Here is a 21,888-nt window from a genome sequence, read left to right on the forward strand (position 1 = left end):
TTATTATTATTATTATTATTATTATTATTAAACTGTCTCACTTAGCAACAGAAATTTGGGGCTCAGTTGTAGTCATAAGTCGAGAATTATCTGTATTTCTTTCCCCAGTTTTCAATGTTCATAGGAATTTTTTTTTTTAAAAAAAAAATGGAATATATATCTAATTATTATTGCGAAAAGAAGTAATGTTAGCTTAACAGAATAGATCTTGTAGTACTCTCAGAATTTTGAAATTCTCTTCAGGATAAAAAAAACCCTCCCTTTTTATGACCTTATAGTCCAGAGATGGCGAACCTTTTAGAGTGCCCAAACTGCAACCCAAAATCCACTTATGTATCATTGGGTGCTGGGTGGGTGTGGCCCATTGGGTGGGTGTGTCCCATTGGGTGGGCGTGGCTGCGGTGGTAATGGCAGACTAGGTGGGACTAAAAAGTTCAATCAATCAAACTTTGCGAGATCTTTTTTCCCCGCGAGAAGTTGAAATTGATTGATTGATTGATTGAACCTTTTTTTTTTTTGCACACGGCGGTGGAGGCCTAAAGCGAAAAGGTTTTATAAAACCCAGCTGAAGGCCTAGGACTGGGGCGACGGTGCGCATGCCCACAGAGGTTCGCCACCATTGTTATAGTCCCTATTTGGGGTAAAGTTGGGGTGACTGGATGAAGCTGAGCATTTACTGTCTGGATGTTCTTCCTGACGTCTACAAGTTTGCAGCAGATGTTTTTTCTTTGGGTGCTAGGAGAGAAACATCTGCTGCTACCTAGAATTGAACTCTCAACCTTCCAAATGGGAGGCAAGCGTCTTCAGCACTAAGCCACCATGCTACTCAAATTCCCTTCTAGATAAATAATACAAAAAACAAAACAAAAATCCATTTCTTCAGATTTGTTGAGTATTACAAGGTTAAAGTTTTGTTCCTAGAACAAAACTTTAACTGGGATATATCAGTACCAAATGTGATTCTGCCTAAATGTCTAAAGATGGCGCTGTTAAGTCCACCTTGAACTTAAGCCTGTTAGGACAGGGAGAAGGCCTTTTCAGCCACCACACTTTGGAATATGTCCTTGCAAGTATCCTTCTCTCATTCAGGAAAGTTCTAGAGATCATTTTCTATCACTACACCTTTGGCCTGTAAATCAATTGTTGCCATCTTCTACATTATATTCTTATTGTGGTTGTTATTAATATGTTTGAGATATTCTGTTTCTGTTTGCTCCTTATATACTATCATTGATGATAGTAGTGTATGCATATTATCGAATAAATAAATGATAAAAGCACAATAAATCAAAAGTCTGCTGTAGCCTTTAACACTGAAGATTATGAAACAAAGGTAAAAAAATATTTTAAATAGATTGAGCATGAAATAATACTATCTAAACAGGATTGTACTAAAAATAACCCTGAAACTGTCTTGTTCACACCATTCAATTTAAAATGCAACTTCTAACCATGGGTTCTAAATTTGCTCAGTTCAACTATATTACTGTTAAAGCTCATCTCAATTCCAAATCATGACACAGCAAACTGTGATAAACTGAAAGAGATGGAAATACTTCTTATCTTTCCCTTACAACAGTAGTAAAGAATAACAATGTTCATTCACATATCTACACACTACACCGTGGTTTAACAGTCTCCCCACATGTAGCTAAATATTTCATACATGTTCAACTGCCACGTGAGAAAAATGTCAGATATTAGTAGAGCTAGCTTTGCACTTATCTCACATACTTTACATTCAAAGGGAACTAGTTCCTTATGTATTTTCTAATATTTTCACAACTAAACAAATTACTCACACATGGGTAACTCCTGCAGCTTTCAAAATTTTAAAAATCTGCCATGTAATAAAAACTCATTAAACCCACCCACCCTCATAGCAGCAGCAACACAATCAAATTAGTGACTCCATTCATGCTCCACAGGCCTCCTGACAAAACCATGTTTTTACGTTCTTATGGAAAATCAACAGAGTGGGGGCCATTTATTAGATTTTTATCTGCCTGTATTATTTTTTTATGTAAATGAAGGAAGCAAACATACATAATACTCATATTTTCCTAACAAAAGCCTGTCAGGCAGTCAGGCCTATCAGGCAGTGACTATACCAAAATCATCCAGCCAGTTTTCATGCCTATAGTGGGACTATAACTCAAATCTACCGGTTTCTATCTAAAAATTGGGCAACAGCTTTCACATTTATTCAACCTATGATGATTTTACACCTATACCTTGTTGTCAATTCACAGATGACTAGGCTCACATACTGTACTAAGTCAAAACATAGTTTACTTTTTTAGTGTGTTGTGTGAATCCAATCATTGAGATTTGTAAGCTATAGTACTTGATTTTGTATAAACCCCACAAGTTAAAGTTTGTTTAGGATAGGGAAAATATAATGTGTGAGCTACATCTATGCCTACTTTACATTAGTTTGGATGCATAGTACCTAATTGAAGGGAATGATTTTCCAGTTGATCTCTTGCAGAATGTATGGCAAATTTAGTCTAAACAAGCCAGGAAGAAGTAATTTCTATTGTATTATGAAAACAGGCATATGGAATTTATTCTAGTTCTTTCGCAATATCTATTAAGTTCATAAACTTCTAGATAGAATACATATATTAAGCATATAAATAAGCAACTACAAGCTGTTTTCCCCTTTTGAGAATTCATCAATACAATCTTTATTTGCTTAAATGATTTATATTTCCAACATCCGTGTACAGGATTTAAGCACAGTTGCCTGTCATTCTTCTGGGCTGTATTCTGACCATTAANTAATTTTTAACGATTTTAAAGTTTCAGGGGATTTTTAAGGATAATTTTAATTGATCGGCCTGTTTAAATATTTCTTTTTAATTCGGCTTTTAATTATTGTATTTGTATTGTAGTTTTTATGAGGCTGTTAGCCGCCCTGAGTCCCATGAGGAGAAGGGCGGGGTATAAATTAAATTATAAATAAATAAATAAATAAATGTATCTGGGCTCTTAACTATTCTCAATTCTCTCCAGCAGCTCCCAGTGCTTTTCAAGCCTGTATTCTGTAGTAGTTCTAAGAAAGACTACTTTTTGGGACCCAAAATCTGAAGGACTGAATATTGTGTGGCAGTCCTGCAAAAACCACAAAGGGATGCATAGTAGTAGAAGAAAAATTCTTCCCTTGACAATCAAGCCTCAAGGTAAATATATCTATGGTATGACTGCAATCAGAAAATGGATTAGTTTTGTTCACAGCATCTGAAAAATATTGCAGAACTAAAAAAGGTGCAGAAAAGGCAACCAATCATGGATTTCAAGCTGCACCCCAGTGAAGAAATTATAGCATATAGGCTTTGTCTGAAATAAGTAAAAGATAAAAAGTTCTTTAAACTTGCATTGCGCTCTCTCTCTCTCTCTCTCCCTCCCTCCCTCCCTTCAAGAATCTCATTTTCATTCAATTGCTTCCTCTAGATCCATTCAATCTTCTTATATACACTTTTTGGCAATACAATCTTCATTCATTATGCTATGTTACAAAACCATCTCAAAATATTTTTTATATTGGCCACTCATTTCAGTATTCAATCCACATACATTCAGCACCTATATATTTCTGACTCCATCTCTATCCTGTATTATCACATGTACTCTTAAGTATGACATTCCACTTACTTTTATGTTTCTCTTAGTATACACAATTCATACAATCAGATGACAGAAGCATGCTTATTAACAGCTATTTTCATTTCTCCATTACTCCTTGAAATAGACGACATACCATTCACTAGTACATTTCCATCAGCATTTGTCTATCTCAAAATTTCTTCATTTCTTCCTATTTAATAAGCATCCTATGAAAATACAGAAATTCACATGTGCACTCCACGTTCCATGTCAAGGATATGAATCGACAATCTGTTTTCTTGTTAAATACAGACCAAGTAGTCTAACATCACCTGGGAAGATCCTAGAAAAGATAATCAAAAACACATCTGGAGAGAAGTAAGCAGTGGGGTACCACAAAGCTCCATCTTAGGCCCAGTACTCTTCAATATCTTCATAAATGACTTAGATGAGGGACTAGATGGGGAACTCATCAAATTTGCAGATGAGACTAAACTGGCAGGAATAGCAAGACAAGCTCAGGATCCAAAAATATCTTGACAAACTTGAACAATGGGCCCTATCCAACAAAATGAATTTTAATGTGGAGAAAAGCAAAGTTTTACATTTAGGCAGGAAAAATCAAAGGTATAAGTACAGATTAGGTGAGACCTGGCTCAAAAACAGTAACTGTTGAGAGGGAGCTTGGAGAGAAGCAACCTAGAACTAAGGAGAAATTTCCTGACAGTTAGAACAATTAATCAGTGGAACAACCTGCCTCCAGAAGCTATGAATGCTCCAACATTGGAAGTCTTTAAGAAGAGACTGGACAGCCATTTGTCCGAAATGGTATAGTGTTTCCTGCCTGACCTCCAAGGTCCCTTCCAACTTTATTAATATTAGTATTAGTATTCTAGTGCAGGGCTTTTCAACCTTTTCACCCATTGTACCACTTTTACGATATGGCAATATCCGAGTACCACCAGTCGCCTAGCAAGGTGTCAAAAACCTGATGACCAAAAAAAAAAAGGGAAAAAAGTGATAAAGTACAGGTAGTCCTCGACTTACAACAGTTCGCTTAGTGACTGTTCAAAGTTACAATAGCACTGAAAAAAGTGCCCCCCAAGCCACAGCCAAGCAAAATACCTGCCTGCCCGCCCGGCAGCGCTCTTCCTCCTGTCTGAGGTTTTAATTGTTGTGAGCATTTCTGTTGAGGATTGGCAGCGGGGGTGGGGGGGTGTTTGGTTTTTATCCCCCCCCCCATCTGCTGGGTGGTTGCAGCAGGTTTTGGTCACTTCACATGACCCTGGGACACTGTGACCATCATAAATATGAATCAGTTGCCAAGCATCTGAATGTAAATCACAAGACCCTGGAGATGCTGCAAGATTCCAGCTGATCGGTGCTTCTTCTGGGCTCAGCAGAAGTGCCAGGATCAGCGCCGGGCTCCAGCTGGAGCCTGGCGCTGATCCTGGTGCTTCCGCTGAGCCCTGACAGCCCTGCAGCTCCAGCCATCTCTCACTCAGGCTTGTGCAGTGCTGCCACCGGTTCAGCTCATTCCCCTCCCCCGCTACTACTTTTCTAGGATGCTCGCGTACCACCTGCCAGGTGCCAATGTACCACAGGTGATACCCGTACCACCTGTTGAAAAGTCCTGTTCTAGTGGATGATCATTTGAATATGAGCCAGCAGTGTGCAGCAGCAGCCAAAAAAGCTAATACAATCCTGTGAAGTATCAGTACCAAGTATCATGTGAAGTATCAGTACCAATTTTGGTCACCATATCACAGTGGTGGCGAACCTATGGCACACGTGCCAGAGGCGGCACTCAGAGCTCTCTCTGTGGGTACGCACACCATGCCCCAGAGATGGCAACCGTCCCTCTTCAACCAGCCGCCCGCTAACTTGCCAAGGTCCCATGTGGCCGAATGCATCCCAGCATGGCTGGTTTCCCTCCCCCCCATCCCATCCCTCCTGGCCTTACATGCTCTCCTTTTTCCAGGCAGGATCCACTGCATCGCCTCCTCAGCTGTCGGCCATCCGTCTAGCTCAGAGGCGGCTTCTCTAAACTGCTGGTGGCAGGCTGCATAACCCCAGAGTCGGCCCCCATGCGCTCGCTGGCCTCTGTGTGCAGGGGCCGATGGTGTCAGGCAGCAGCTGCCCTGGCACCTGCTTCGCCTTGCCCTGCGACAATGGCACCCCTGCCCTGCCTCGTCTTGCCTCGCCTCACCCCGCAGGACGAGCCTCCTGCCCACCGCCCCATCTGCCAGAGACCCCCTGGATCTCCCCCAACCTTGCCTGGCCCCCACAGGCGTCCCTCCTCACGAGCAACATCTAGGTGACCACACCCACCTTGGCCACGCCTACCCAGTTTGCCATGTCCACAGCCACGCCCACCCAGTGGGCCACGCCCACCTGCCACCCGGCGATAAATAAGTGGGTTTTGGGTTGCAGTTTGGGCACTCGGTCTCTAAAAGGTTCGCCACCACTGCCATATCATAAAAAAGATGTTCAGACTTTGGAAAAAGTTCAGAGAAAAGCAACTAAAATGATCAAAGGCCCGAAGACTAAAACATATGAAGAATGGCTGCAGGACTTTGGTTTAGCTAGTCTAAAGAAAAAAAGAAACAGGGGTGACCTGATAGCAGTATTTCAGTATTTGAGGGGCTGCCACAAAGAAGAGGGCATCAAATTATTCTCCAAAGCACCAGAGGGCAGGACAAGAAACAATGGTTGGAAACTGACCAAAGAGAGAAGCAACCTGGAATTAAAGAGAAACTTCCTAACAGTGAGGACAATTAACCAGTGGAACAGCTTGCATTCAGAAATCGTGGGCACTCCACCACTGGAGGTTTTTAAGAAAAGACTAGATAGTCACTTGTCTGAGATGGTATAGGTTCTCCTGCTTGAGTAGAGAGGGCTAGACTAGAAGACCTCCAAGGTCCTGTCCTGTCCTGTCCTGTCCTGTCCTCTCCCTCTCCTCTCCTCTCCTCTCCTCTCCTCTCCTAAAACATTGACTTCTCAGGCAACAACATGCTACTGTATAGAAAAGTACATACATAATCAACTCCCCAACCAATACAATTCTAATATTACCACAAACCTCTCTTATATATTCATTCCTATATGCATGGCTTACTAAGGGGACATCCATATATACTGGTACTTGACTTACTCCATGCTCAATGTTGAGCCATTCTATTTATTCCTGTGCATGCTTTCGTTTCATCACATACCTCTCTCACTCAGCAACCAACTTTCAACTCTATATTTGCACAAATCATACCTTATTTCAAGCCTATTCACTATCATGATTGATTTAAACATGCAATACATTTTTCACATTACATTGATACCTTTCTCAATGCCTTGATAAAAAGCAAAAATCATGTTGCAAATCTTCCCAAATTTTGCCCATTAGCATTTCTCAAATATTTTCATGGCATGATTAACATACTAACACCCCCCCCCTCAGTTTTTGCATTCATCCTTGCTACATTTATCTTTATGTAAGGGAATGATATGATAGTCCTCGACTTGAGCCACAAAATTTCCACAAACCATAATTGAGCCCAATATTTCGATTGCTAAGCAAGATAGTTGGTGAGTTTTGCCTCATTTAATGACCTTTCTTGCCAAAGTTGTTAAATGAATCACTGCAGTTATTACGTAACACGGTTAAGTGAACCATTTTTTTCCCATACTCTCACCTTCTTCCCACACATTCATTCATGTCATCTAAAAGCATTTTCTTTCAAGATTGTATTCATTCACAAAGTTGTGCAATTTGGGGAGCATCTCAACCCTAGTTCTTCTATTACTACCATTCATAATAGCATATTATTTTATTATTTATTTTACTTATTTTCATATACATCCACAATTTTTGACAATATAAGATACAATATCATACAGTATAACATTACTGTATTAAGCAATTAATCTTTTATAACATAGAGAACTATAATTTTGGAAGCAACCAATAAAAAGCCACCAAAGGCTCTGGGAAAGTACAGGTAGTGCTCAGGCTCTAGGTCAGTGGTGGCGAACCTATGGCATGGGTGCCAGAGGCGGCACTCGGAGCCCTCTCTGTGGGCACACACACCGTCTCCCCAGCCCCACCTCCTCCCATGGCCCCCTCCTCACCAGCAGCCCCCCGGAGGAGGGTCACCCCTGGGCACGGCCCACGTGAAGCAGTGCAGCCAAGGACATAGTAGCTGGGCAGCAGGGACAAGACTCTGCCCTTGTGCCCCGTCACTCGCAGATGAGTATATACACGTTTTTAGAAATTATCCACAACCAGCCAAAGTGAATGAGTGTTTGAGGAATGAACAGTCTTAAGGCTTTCAAGATGAGTCACATTACAAGGCACCATTAATAGTTAAGACTATTAATCCTTCCAATCATCTCACTGGCTTTGTTAGGTCATTATAGTTTATCACACTGATTATTTTAGGAACAAGGGAGCTTTTAAATGCTTACATTCATAGATGGACATACTTGTATGCAGTTCTGTAACAGATTCAAGCATGTTTCATGACATCGATGCCAAATTATAGTAATTAATACATTCAATTGTAATTTATATTTTTAGATAAAGCAGATAAATGAGTAAACTATGGAGTCAGCAGTATGGTTACTTGGTATGAAACAGTATTCATTAAGAACCTAAGAATATTTTTTATCCCAATGATTTGAAGTATTTTGAGGATATAGACAAAAAGATATTAACAAATTTATAGAGGCGGGTGTGGACAATCTTGATGTATTCTTGCAAAAATCCAATACTGTGACTACGTGGAGGTTCTATTAAGGAACCAACAGCATCAACAGGTTTCTAGAAAATAATAACAGATGAAAGTTTTGGCTAATATAGCCTACTTTCAACTATTCCAAATTGAAGGTTAGCCATGCTTTTGAAATCTGAAAGTTGGTTGCAATGAGTAAGATACATTGGATTGTTCATGAAGACTAAACACTGTCCAAACAATCCAATACTTTAGTAATGTTGTAGTATTTACTAAAATTAGTAATATTATAATCTAGCAATTTATGTGAAACGACAAAAGTATTTAACTAAGTTTACATGTGAATATATTGTCAGTTTATTTCTGAACCTAATTTAAAAAGCTAGCATTGGCATGTAAAATAATACAGGTCTATATTTCTTCGACACATTCTTTTTATACAAGTATTCCTTGACTTACAACAGTGACTTATGACCATTTTTCATATTTGCGACTGTTGCAGCATCCCCGTGATCACATAATCAAAATTCAGATACTTGGCAAGTAGCTCATATTTATGATGGCTGCAGTGTCCTGAGCTTATGCGATCACTTTTTGCAACTTTCTGACAAACAAAGTCAGTGGGGAAGCCAGATTCACTTAACAGCCCTGATACTAACTTAACAACTGCAGTAACTGACTTAACACCTTTGGCAAGAAAGATCATAAAATGGGGCAATGGGGCAAAACTCACTTAACAACTTAACAGTACGAACAAGGAGTGTATATCAGAGGTGGTGACCCTTTGAGAGCTGTATGCAACAAAATTTCATTTTGATGTATGCCAATTGGTGTACATTCAAAGTGACAATAAAATTATTATTATTATTATTATTATTATTATTATTATTATTATTATTTAGTATTAGTATTAGTATTATTACTAAACTGTCTCACTTAGCAACAGAAATTTGGGGCTCAGTTGTAGTCATAAGTCGAGAATTATCTGTATTTCTTTCCCCAGTTTTCAAGGTTCATAGGAATTTTTTTTTAAAAAAATGGAATATACATCTAATTATTATTGCAAAAAGAAGTAATGTTAGCTTAACAGTATAGATCTTGTAGTACTCTCAGAATTTTGAAATTCTCTTCAGGATAAAAAAAAAACCTTCCTTTTTACGACCTTATAGTCCAGAGATGGCGAACCTTTTAGAGTGCCCAAACTTCAACCCAAAACCCACTTATGTATCATTGGGTGCTGGGTGGGTGTGGCCCATTGGGTGGGCGTGGCTGCGGTGGTAACAGCAGACTAGGTGGGACTAAAAAGTTCAATCAATCAATCAAACTTTGCGACATTTTTTTTCCCCACAAGAAGTTGAAATTGATTGATTGAACCTCTTTTTTTTGCACACGGCGGTGGAGGCCTAAAGCGAAAAGGTTTTATAAAACGCAGCTGAAGGCCTAGGACTGGGGTGACAGTGCGCACGCCCACAGAGAGGGCTCTGAGTGCTGCCTCTGGCACACGTGCCATAGGTTCACCACCACTGTTATAGTCCCTATTTGGGGTAAAGTTGGGGTGACTGGATGAAGCTGAGCGTTTACTGTCTGGATGTCCTTCCTGATGTCTATAAGTTTGCAGCAGATATTTTTTCTTTGGGTGCTAGGAGAGAAACATCTGCTGCTACCTAGAATTGAACTCTCAACCTTCCAAATTGGAGGCAAGCGTCTTCAGCACTAAGCCACCATGCTACTCAAATTCCCTTCTGGATAAATAATACAAAAAACAAAACAAAAATCCATCTCTTCAGATTTGTTGAGTATTACAAGGTTAAAGTTTTGTTCCTAGAATGGTACTGGGATATATCAGTACCAAATGTGATTTGCCTAAATGTCTAAAGATGGCGCTGTTAAGTCCACCTTGAACTTAAGCATAGGTTAGGACAGGGAGAAGGCCTTTTCAGCCACCACACTTTGGAATATGTCCTTGCAAGTATGCTTGGCCCTTATCCTTCTCTCATTCAGGAAAGTTCTAGAGATCATTTTCTATCACTACACCTTTGGCCTGTAAATCAATTGTTGCCATCTTCTACATTATATTCTTATTGTGGTTGTTATTAATATGTTTGAGATATTCTGTTTCTGTTTGCTCCTTATATACTATCATTGATGATAGCAGTGTATGCATATTATCGAATAAATAAATGATAAAAGCACAATAAATCAAAAGTCTGCTGTAGCCTTTAACACTGAAGATTATGAAACAAAGGTAAAAAAATATTTTAAATAGATTGAGCATGAAATAATACTATCTAAACAGGATTGTACTAAAAATAACCCTGAAACTGTCTTGTTCACACCATTCAATTTAAAATGCAACTTCTAACCATGGGTTCTAAATTTGCTCAGTTCAACTATATTACTGTTAAAGCTCATCTCAATTCCAAATCATGACACAGCAAACTGTGATAAACTGAAAGAGATGGAAATACTTCTAATCTTTCCCTTACAACAGTAGTAAAGAATAACAATGTTCATTCACATATCTACACACTGCACCGTGGTTTAACAGTCTCCCCACATGTAGCTAAATATTTCATACATGTTCAACTGCCACGTGAGAAAAATGTCAGATATTAGTAGAGCTAGCTTTGCACTTATCTCACATACTTTACATTCAAAGGGAACTAGTTCCTTATGTATTTTCACAACTAAACAAATTACTCACACATGGGTAACTCCTGGCAGCTTTCAAAATTTTAAAAATCTGCCATGTAATAAAAACTCATTAAACCCACCCACCCTCATAGCAGCAGCAACACAATCAAATTAGTGACTCCATTCATGCTCCACAGGCCTCCTGACAAAACCATGTTTTTACGTTCTTATGGAAAATCAACAGAGTGGGGGCCATTTATTAGATTTTTATCTGCCTGTATTATTTTTTTATGTAAATGAAGGAAGCAAACATACATAATACTCATATTTTCCTAACAAAAGCCTGTCAGGCAGTCAGGCCTATCAGGCAGTGACTATACCAAAATCATCCAGCCAGTTTTCATGCCTATAGTGGGACTATAACTCAAATCTACGGGTTTCTCTAAAAATTGGGCAACAGCTTTCACATTTATTCAACCTATGATGATTTTACACCTATACCTTGTTGTCAATTCACAGATGACTAGGCTCACATACTGTACTAAGTCAAAACATAGTTTACTTTTTTAGTGTGTTGTGTGAATCCAATCATTGAGATTTGTAAGCTATAGTACATGATTTTGTATAAACCCCACAAGTTAAAGTTTGTTTAGGATAGGGAAAATATAATGTGTGAGCTACATCTATGCCTACTTTACATTAGTTTGGATGCATAGTACCTAATTGAAGGGAATGATTTTCCAGTTGATCTCTTGCAGAATGTATGGCAAATTTAGTCTAAACAAGCCAGGAAGAAGTAATTTCTATTGTATTATGAAAACAGGCATATGGAATTTATTCTAGTTCTTTCACAATATCTATTAAGTTCATAAACTTCTAGATAGAATACATATATTAAGCATATAAATAAGCAACTACAAGCTGTTTTCCCCTTTTGAGAATTCATCAATACAATCTTTATTTGCTTAAATGATTTATATTTCCAACATCCGTGTACAGGATTTAAGCACAGTTGCCTGTCATTCTTCTGGGCTGTATTCTGACCATTAAATGGTGGGAGTTACCAAGCATTATCAGTGTCTCTATAACGCCTAGGCTAGTGCATTATTAAAAACTACACAACCATTCATTTACAGTACACCCTACTACCTAACTCAAGGTATTAAACGCCATTCTTACGCTCGACAAATTGGTCAACGGTTTCTCCTTCTTGGACTTGGTAAAATGTGGACTTGGAAAATTAAGAGCTGTTTGCCTAAAAAAAAAAAAAAATTAGACCCAATCCCTTACTGAAGAAAAAAGCACAACTGTGTTACGAGTTAAAAGAGAGGACATACGGCAACTGGGAATATACACACGCTTCTCTGAATGCAGAGCCCAGTTTCATCCACCCAGCCAGAAACGTTATCAATATGCCGCATGGAGAGAGAGAAGCCCCTATCCGCTTGGTGATCTGTCAGAGCCAAGTGAGCCTTCACCTTACCGAAGCTTTGTTTCGCTCACCCGGACCCTGCAAACTATCTAGTAACTCGTGCCATAGCTAATAAACCCCAACGCCAGTCTCAAGCCCATTTCGCCCGTCTCCGGGCGCTTCCCCGGATAGGAGACATATGGGAAGCCGGTGCTCAGCGAAAGGCCTAGGTGTGTTCAGGCCAAAAAAATACATGGCAATGTGTCGAACACAGACAAGGCGAGAAAACTGGGATCTCAGCAAGAAGCCGGGTCTGAAAGAGAAGAGACAAGCCTCCTAACAGCCGGTTTACCTGAGGTCGCGGACGGAGAGTTTCTCGGATCCAAAGCCAAACCTCAGCACCAACAACACAAGATGGCTACCGCGCTATCACGCAAGGTCATGTGACCTCAGTGCCGTGGCCCCGCCCTCTTTCGGTAAGATGGGTAAGGCCGTAAGAGGAAGCTGGTCGCGGAACACGGAAGAGCGAGGCTTCGAATGCGGTTCCAGTTTGCCCAGCTTTCTTTTTCACCTTTCTTTTACTCTTCTTTACGACACAGCCGCGCTCTCCAAAATCCTAAACTATAAGCGGTGACTTATGTTTATAGCGCCTGGGCTCAGCTAATACACTTCCGTCAAACCAAGAAAGCCCACTGTGGTTTAGCGATGTGATCATAATGAAGAATTCCCTCGCCCGAAGAGGAAATGCCTTGATCTGTCGCGTTTTTTTTTAGATCCGTATGTTTTTTTATTTCTTCAGTCTATCAGGCTGCCAAAAACGAAAGTCGTGTGTCTGGTATTTTCTGAATTCCATTACGTTGCATTAGGATTTAATTTTCATCGTAAACTTAATGGATATAAGGTAGTTTTCAACAGTAACAACACATAGCAAAGGATTCCTACACAGCACGCTACGTAGGTCTTATATTTATTTTATTGCAAAAGGCAGATTCCAAAAGCAAAGACCATTAGATATTTCCGAAACAGTTCCGTAATTGGGTAATCATACATGGCAGTTGCAAATTACAAGGTTCAACCGGAATGTTGGTCATCCATTCCAGTAAAATTTCTATCTAGTTCTTCTTGCTTAGTTTCTGTCTTCAAGCAAGAACAGCCTATAATTTTATTTCAGGACAGATGGAGTCAGGAACTCAAAAGTTCCCACACCTGGTTACACCCAATTTGCCCATTGTATCTTACTTTTTCCTGTCATTTCCCCAAGTTGCTCCTTTTTTACAGATACTAACCGGGATTAGAGCTCTACCTCTTTATTTTCTAGCATGCAATCTTATCTGCCATATTGCATCTTTTTTTTTAATTAAAAGTTTTATAAAAGTTTTACAATATAATTCCCCCCCCTCTCCAAAACCCTCCCTCCCCCCCCACTTCCCAGAGCTAATCACAGGGTTAACAACAGGATAATCGTATTCTAACCAACATTAATCAACTATTAGAATAACAAATCTGTAAAATCCTTTAACTCTCATTTTAACATAAAATATATTAAGATTAAACACAATAATAATATCATATTAGTAATTAAGAATAAGGATAAATAAACTGTTATAACATATTAACAACAATAATACTCTAAAATTCACTCAAAAACCAAATGGAACTTTTTGGTCCCATATTTATTCTCAATATAATCTATCCATCTTCTCCAAACCGAATTATATCTTTCTTGTGAATAATCCTTCACATAAGCGGAAATCTTGGCCATTTCTGCTAAATTTGAGACTTTAAGTGACCATTCTTCTATAGTGGGCAAACCCATCTTGTTTGCATATTAAGAGTGGCTTTTCTGTTCTCTCTAGTCTTGTACTTTAGGCTGCAAAGGGAGTAAATAGATTCAGAGAGAGATTGTAGGAGAATCAGAAATATTCAAAATTACAAACATTTAATTATGGCAAGTTCACACATTGTGCTCAAATATATTTTTCCTGTTTTGTTTTATAATTGTAAAGCTTTTAATTAATGTTAATGTTATCTTTGAGCATTATTTATGCTGCCCAGAGTCACTTGTTTATGAGATAGGAGGCCATATAAATTTGACAAATAAAACCGTGGGTGGAGTAACCATGGCTTGGGTAAAGTTCAGCTATGTTACCTGAGTTCATAATTGCATTAATCAATGAATCTTAATTAATAAGATATAATAGCTGAATTTAGCTACTATGCAATGTCAAAACCAAATGATGATTTGATGTGTATGAATCCAGTCTTTCCTGGAATACTTCAAAATTATAATCTCTAGTACTATATAATAAATCACGGGTGTCAAACTCGCTGTGTCACGACATATTGCGACTTTTTTTGCATTGCCAGAGCTGGGGTGGGCGTGGCCTCCATATGATGCAACTGGCCCACAGACAGGCAGTTTAACATCCCTGTAATAGATACTCCTTTTTACCTTAAACTTGATGTTGTAATAGACTACCTACTAGACCTGAAATAAAATTTAAATCTTCTAATTCACAATTTATAGAGAAAGCATTGCAGATAACTTCTCTATCTATACAGCCATACCTGGAAGAAAGTAGCTTCATACTTGCTATGTAGAGCCTGAGAAGGTAAAAACAATTTGGATGCAATTTCAAAACTGAAAGATGTGTTCCATAGGGTCAATCCAATTTGTAACTTAGTCCCTGTATTTTTACTGTCTCTTTGGAGAAAAAAAGAGTCCTTTCAGACTGGAGTAATATATGCAGGTAGTCCTCAACTTACAACAATTTGTTTAGTGATTGTTTGGAGTTACAGCAGCACTGAAAAATGTGACTTATGACCGTTTTTCACACAACCATTGCACCATCCCCCTGATCACATGATCAAAATTCAGGCACTTGGCATCTTTTGTGACCTAACAAGCAAATTCAATGGGGAAACCAAAATCACTTTAAAACATATTACTAACTTAAGAAGTGGAATGGTTCACTTAACAACTATGGCAGGAAAGGTCATAAAATGTGGCAAAACTCACTTAACCATCTTGCTTAGCAATGGAATTTTTGGGCTCAGTTGTGGTTGTAAGTCAAGGATTACCTATAAACCCAACTAAATAAATGAACAAAGCAATCTCTAAAGCACGGGTGTCAACCTCGCCGCATCACGTGACGTGTCGCGACATTGTGACATTTTTTGCATTGCCGGAGCTGGGGTGGGCGCAGCCTCCGTATGATGCAACCAGCTCGCGGGTCGGCAGTTTGACACCCCTGCTCTAAAGGATATATTGCAATCATCTAGTCTAAATAATGCAAGAGTTTTAATTAAATGCAATCAGATTCTGCCTAATATATTGCAAATAGAGTATCAATCTCAGCTGGTAACAGGAACTAAATGTTACTTGTATTTTAAGATTTGTGTTCTTTTTCTCTCTTTGATCTATCAATAGCATGTCTGTCACTTAATTTGAAATGCACAGACAGATGCAATTTGGTAGGGATGGTATTCTTCATTTTCGATATAGGCTTTTTTTTACAATGATAAGTGTACTAAATTTTTAAAGATCAGAAATGAGACCAACCATTCTTTAAAAAGTATTTGCCATTTATATGGATATTCATATATTGATTTATTCATGGATTTTAGGAGCTCAAAGCAGCACATATACCATTTTCTTTTCCCATTTTCCCCTATAGCAGGGGTGTCAAACTGCCGGCCCATGGGCCGGATGCATCACACCAAAACCGCGTCCACCCCATTGCCAGCAATGAGGAAAAAGTCATGATACGTCGCGACATGTCATGTGATGTTTCAAGTTTGACACCCCTGCCCTACAGCAACAACCCTATGAGATTGGCAGGGTACCAAACACTAACTTTCTGTAGCTGCAGGTGAACCTAGTGTTCTGATGCCAATCCAGTTCCTGAATGACTACATTACATTAGCTGTCAAAAATTATTAAATGTTTGTATCTTCTTTCCTCCAGGATCTCTGAGGATAAACACAACATTCCTCCTCCCATTTTTAACAACATTTGAGGATGGGCTGAGAATGTGTGACTAGCCCAAAGTTATCAGTGAACGTTTGTGACAGGATTAAACCTGAGGCTCCCTGATCTTAGTTCAGCCTCTTAGCTGCTACACTTCACTGTCTTTCAGCTCTCATATGGCTATTATATAAATAATTATAAATAACGGTATGATGTAGTGGTTAAGGTGCTGTCCAGAAACCAGGTGACTATGAGTGCTATTCTCCCCTTAAGACATGAAAGCTGGCTGGATTTTAGGCTACTTGCACCTTCTCAGCCCAACTTATCTCACAGGATTATTATTGTGGGGAAAATAGGAGGAGGAGGAAGCATTAGGCATGTTCACCGCCTGGAGTTATTTATAAAGTAATAAAGGTGGGATAAAATTAAATAAAGTTGAATATAAATATCAGGGCTCCTTCTATCCGCTGCTAAACAATTTTTTCTCACCTTAAATTTCTCTTCTTCCTTCATTATGCATGGTATTTAAAATGGTAAGAACTTAGACATTCAAAGCTCAATTTCCAAGAAGTAATTGTATCACTGATGCATGCCAGTAGCAACCAATCTTATTTCCCTCTTCTCCACTGCCACCTTACAACACCTCCCTAAATGACTAAAATTAACTGCTGAAAAATATAATTGTGTAAATATTTTACTTAAACAAAAAAAATTAAACAATCAGAAAAACGAGCACAAGGAAGAATAAGATTTAAACAGTTTTTTGTTAACCATGCAGCAATATTGCTTCTGCAATAGGACACAAAATCTGTAAATAAATAGTTACACTACTGCGTGGTGAAGTAGAAGAAAATTTGAATCCCTATTTAAAGTTTCAGCAAAAGTAAAATATAGCTTGCAAAGACAAAGAGAAATTTCATTGGCTGTAATTGTTTCTTCCATTCCATTTATTGGCTGGTATTTATGACAAATTTCTACATAGAATAATTCACAGAGTACAGAAATAATCCACTAGGTGGAGCTCAAAGAAAAGCAGTTTAAGCATCTTTCAATGAAATGTGCTGTAATTTGCCATTTATATTTCTTCAGGCTGCCTTCCTGTCTCGGTTTTCTCAAAGGCACTTTCAGTAAACAAGGACCTATCACCAATTTTAAAAAAACGATTTCCAAAAAAACATAAACTCTTTGTTAGCTTTCTAGAAAGGGATCTCTGAACTTGTGATGCTTGCTGCCTCTGAGTTAACCAAATCAAGAAGGCTAGTTAGAAACTCATTAAACAGAAGCTTCAGCACGCTTGTACTAGTGCATACTCTTTCAGATCACGTCAAAGCAATTTTATAAACAGTGGAAAGAGTTGACACTACAGTCAAACACTAAATGACAGAATACATCAAAAGCAAATGAGAATAGTTCAGTCTTGGGCTCATGAGTATTAAGGAATATCCTTTCTGGGGTTCAAACCAGATATATTTATGTGATTATAGCAATAATTCTATGTTATTGACAAAACAACAGTTAATGGGAATTCCACAAATATACTTTAGTTTTGTTATTGACAATAATTATTGATTCATATTTTTCAGATCGTAAACGTAAACCCATTTTCCCTAAAGGATGCAACCTTTATATTGATACAGGATTTCAAATTTAGCCACTACCAGTTTTGTAAGTTTTATTTACACAGGTAACACAAAAAAATCAAACTTTGTGAGGTACAAAAACATTTATTATAAATATTTTAGCTAAAGCATGCAATGTTTATCAAATATAATCCGTGGATTTGCAAATACAGTTTTAACTACTAGCAATTCTTTTACCCACTATTATATATTCAACAGGCGGCTTTTTTATTCTGCACTCACAGTTTAGTATTACAGTGTAAAAAGCTAAATGTGAAAACAAAGAAATAGATAATATATTTGTTTGCAATTTGATGACAAGATTAGTAAAGCAGCAAGCATTTTTCTTTATGTATGTAGACATATACACATGTAAATTCTGTATACAATACAAGCTTGTTGAACTATATTACAGGTTCTGCTTTGAAATCTAGTTTTTCTTGCAAACAAATTGTTGGAACTGGCAAATAATTTCAACATCTTATGAAAGTGGTAACTCTGCAAAAAGGAGTTTAATTCTTAATAAGGATCCACAAGTAGCATGAAGATTTACAGAGTGAAAAACTAATGTGCCCTAAACTATACTGCTCCCTTAATCTCTTATTGATAGAAATTTCGTTACTTGTTAAAACTAGATGACTAAAATACACAGAAAAAGGAAAAAAAGGTTCTGGTCCCATGCAGATCATATAAAAGAATGTGACCACAAAAGTACAGAAGTAAGGCAGAAGACCTAAGATCAGAACTGTTCTTGCTTTGTTACAGAGAAAATAGAAAAAACTGAATGATGAATGTTGTATCCTTGATATGTATTCAGGACTCTTAAATAGCAGCTTAGATTCAGAAAAGTACACATGGAATTTCACTTGTGCAGTATGGATTTCCTGTCTTCTCTTTCCAGCTGTAGCCTCTGGTGTCCCTTAAACATTTTCTCATGACTGTCATGGAAAAACTGAGAGGTATTTAAATCTAACTTTGGGGAGAAGTTGAATCAGCAGAATGAAAAAATATAACTGTCATTCAGATAAGAATATTTTTGGATCGCAGCGAAAATCTAATAACTAGAATTTTTCTTTATCCCATCCTCCCCAGTACCACCATCAGGAGCTCATTTTCTAATATACAGAGCACTTGGAATTAGAGCATTCCAGCTTATCTGAGAAGCAATTTCTTTTTGTGAAAGTAAAGCAGAGCCAAAACATTATATAAAAAGAAATTCTGAAGGATATAACTATTGAAGCAGGATTGTTTAGAATGACAAAAATGAAATTGCCAGTATTCAATTTGTTTATGAGGAGTTTCAGCATCTGCTAATGGGACTTCATTATTAGGACATTTAATTCTTCTAAGCAATTATTATTAGAGTATAAAGCCTACTGGAATTACATCTAGCATTTGCAAATTTCTGAATGCTACCATTGGTGGCACATCCTCCAGCACCTAAACAGGAGCTTCAAAAAGGAAAAAAGAAAAAGAAAAAGCATCAAATCACTTCTGTTTCCATTTAGGTAAATGCCTAATCACAGACAAAGCTTGTAAGAATGTACACCAATTTCTGGTGACAGACTGTTTCCACTACTGACTGAATGCTGACTTGAGTTCTCGGAAGGCCGCTCTGCGATGCCGTCTTTCCTCTTCCTCACGTTTTCGCTCATCTTGTTCTGCTTTTATTTCTGCTTCAAACTTGCTTCCTGAAGACAAAGCTTGAACCTAAAATTCAGGTATAAAATAGTAATATTGTTATTACCATTGTAACAATTATAAAACACACTGTATTCAGTATCTCATTATAGAGGTATGCAGCTTTTGCAGAGAACAAAATTGCCCAACATTTGTGGGTAGCATTACAACGGCCACATTCCAAGGTCAGGACAAATATTTGATTTTATTTAAATAAGTTAAATAATAAAATAAAATTCATTCTTGTGTCATTATTTTCTACACATTTAACCATTTGTGGTGACACCTTCCACATGTTTTTACCTTTGCTTCAAAAAATGTTTTGGCTCCTTTTACTCCTTCAAGAGCCACATCTATTTCAGAGAGCTTTGCTAAAGCCATCAATCCACTGTCTTCTTCAAGTTCTCCAGCAGCAGCTTTATGGAAAATCAGGAGAAACTACAGGGGGAAAAGACAATGGGAAATTATTTAGAAAAAATAAATAAAAGTAAACTCCAAGTTTAAGATTGGAGATTCAAAATTAAAATTCTGCATTTATTCAGAAAGTGTATTTGTTTAGGATCCAAGTAGATAAAGATTTGTGGCTAGATCGTCCCTTATTTAAATGTTTATTTAAAAGCTCCCATAACTATAGCAACTGTAGACGTGTACATACAGAGGACACTACACTGGGGAAGATTAGGTTAACATTTTTCTGCAATGTTACTTCCCTTACTCCTCCCACTCAAATGTTGGCAACAGCAATTGGTATCTGTGAGCAACTGCTTAGTACTCTAAGCAGCACCAGATAGCTGTGATACAGCCAATACTATAAAATAGTTCCCATTAATGCCTTAATGGCAACATTGCTTAGTCTAGGACAGGGGTAGTCAACCTTGGCTCTTTTATGACTGGTGGACTTCAACTCCCAGAATTCCTGAGCCAGCACAGCTGGCTCAGGAATTCTGGGAGTTGAAGTCCACCAGTCATAAAAGAGCCAAGGTTGACTACCCCTGGTCTAGGACATTGACTGGATTTTTTTAAAAAAGGCCCATTCTGCTGAAACATTGCCATCACAGTCTGGTTAAATCCACCAGGGCCTACTGACAGAGGAGGAGACCCATCAGATAAATGTTTTGTCCCAACTCCCCCACAAACAACTAAAAAGAACATGTAACCTACAGCTTCTCTAAGGAAGGCTATTAAAAATATAGGAGAGAAATAAAGAATGTACTTTTTATATCCCTTATTCTGATGAGAAACCCAAGATCAAAGATAAGTTTAAAAGAAGGCCAAAGACACTATTAAATTTTAGAGTACTATTTTATTCAAAATTATTGCTTCTAGTTAGATTATATTTCAAATTTCAATATATCCATACATTAAATGGATTTCAATTGTATTTCCACTTTACATAGAGACAACTTATAAAACCTTAGCAGATAAAACCACAAAGTAATTTATCAAGTTCTACAGAGAATTCTGGCTACAACATTTACTACATATAATGGATAGTACTGATTTCACTATTATGTGCAGAATTCATATTTTTTTCACTAGGGGACAGTAGAATCTACAGAAATGATACCAATAATTATATTTTTTTTAAATCAGGAAGTTAAGCATCTGGCAGAACTGTTTGTTCCCAAGCTTTCATTCTTTTTTCCAGTAGCTTACTAATATAGCATTTGAAATAAAAATTTAAAAAATTCCCTAAATGCTCCAGGGATGGGTGGGGAAGATTACAAAACTGCTAGATTGTTTCAGGCCATAGTTAGAATGGGTGTATTCATCCAACCACATAGTACTATTTGCTGGGGCAGTATTTAACAATTCCTCAGTGAGTCACATTCTCCGGCTCAACATGCCTGTAAACAAACGACTTTGCCATGATGATGAAGTCATTACTCACTGCAATACAGTTCAGAGACTGAAGATTACTGTAGGATGGAGGGCCTGAGCTAACACAATGAATCTCTGGATTATCCTCTCAGAATATCAGTTTGTTCCTAATGTTAGACAACCTACAGAAGCTTTCATGCAGTGGGAAAAACAAACAATTATGAAGATGTCTTCTTGGAGGAAATTGGTAATTTAATCCCCTTGCGTATTTTGGCTTGTTTCCCATAACAACTAGAGGACGTGAATGTGTCTTATTTCAAGACAAATCATGAGTCATCCCATCTTAACATTGTGCCTTCCTCCATGGCTTGGTTAAATTACTAGTACGATCTACCCATTCTTGAGTTGTCAGATTAA

The 21,888-nt window shown here is 37.9% G+C and overlaps 1 protein-coding gene across 1 annotated transcript in view; it reads right to left on the bottom strand.

Annotated features, from left to right (window-relative positions):
* Window positions 1-18,012: 18,012 nt before the first annotated feature.
* EFHD1 (EF-hand domain family member D1) overlaps window positions 18,013-21,888 on the bottom strand; it is a 35,492-nt gene continuing 31,616 nt past the window's right edge. The window contains exons 3-4 of the mRNA XM_015813716.1: window positions 19,954-20,088; window positions 18,013-19,680 (exon numbers count right to left, since the gene is read on the bottom strand). Of these exons, the coding sequence (XP_015669202.1) occupies window positions 19,546-19,680; window positions 19,954-20,088 (270 nt within the window). The 3' untranslated portion in view covers window positions 18,013-19,545. The remainder of the gene's footprint in view (window positions 19,681-19,953; window positions 20,089-21,888) is intronic.

The sequence above is a fragment of the Protobothrops mucrosquamatus genome, unplaced genomic scaffold (assembly GCF_001527695.2).
Source record: "Protobothrops mucrosquamatus isolate PMUCROS unplaced genomic scaffold, P.Mucros_1.0 scaffold183, whole genome shotgun sequence".
NCBI lineage: Eukaryota > Metazoa > Chordata > Lepidosauria > Squamata > Viperidae > Protobothrops > Protobothrops mucrosquamatus.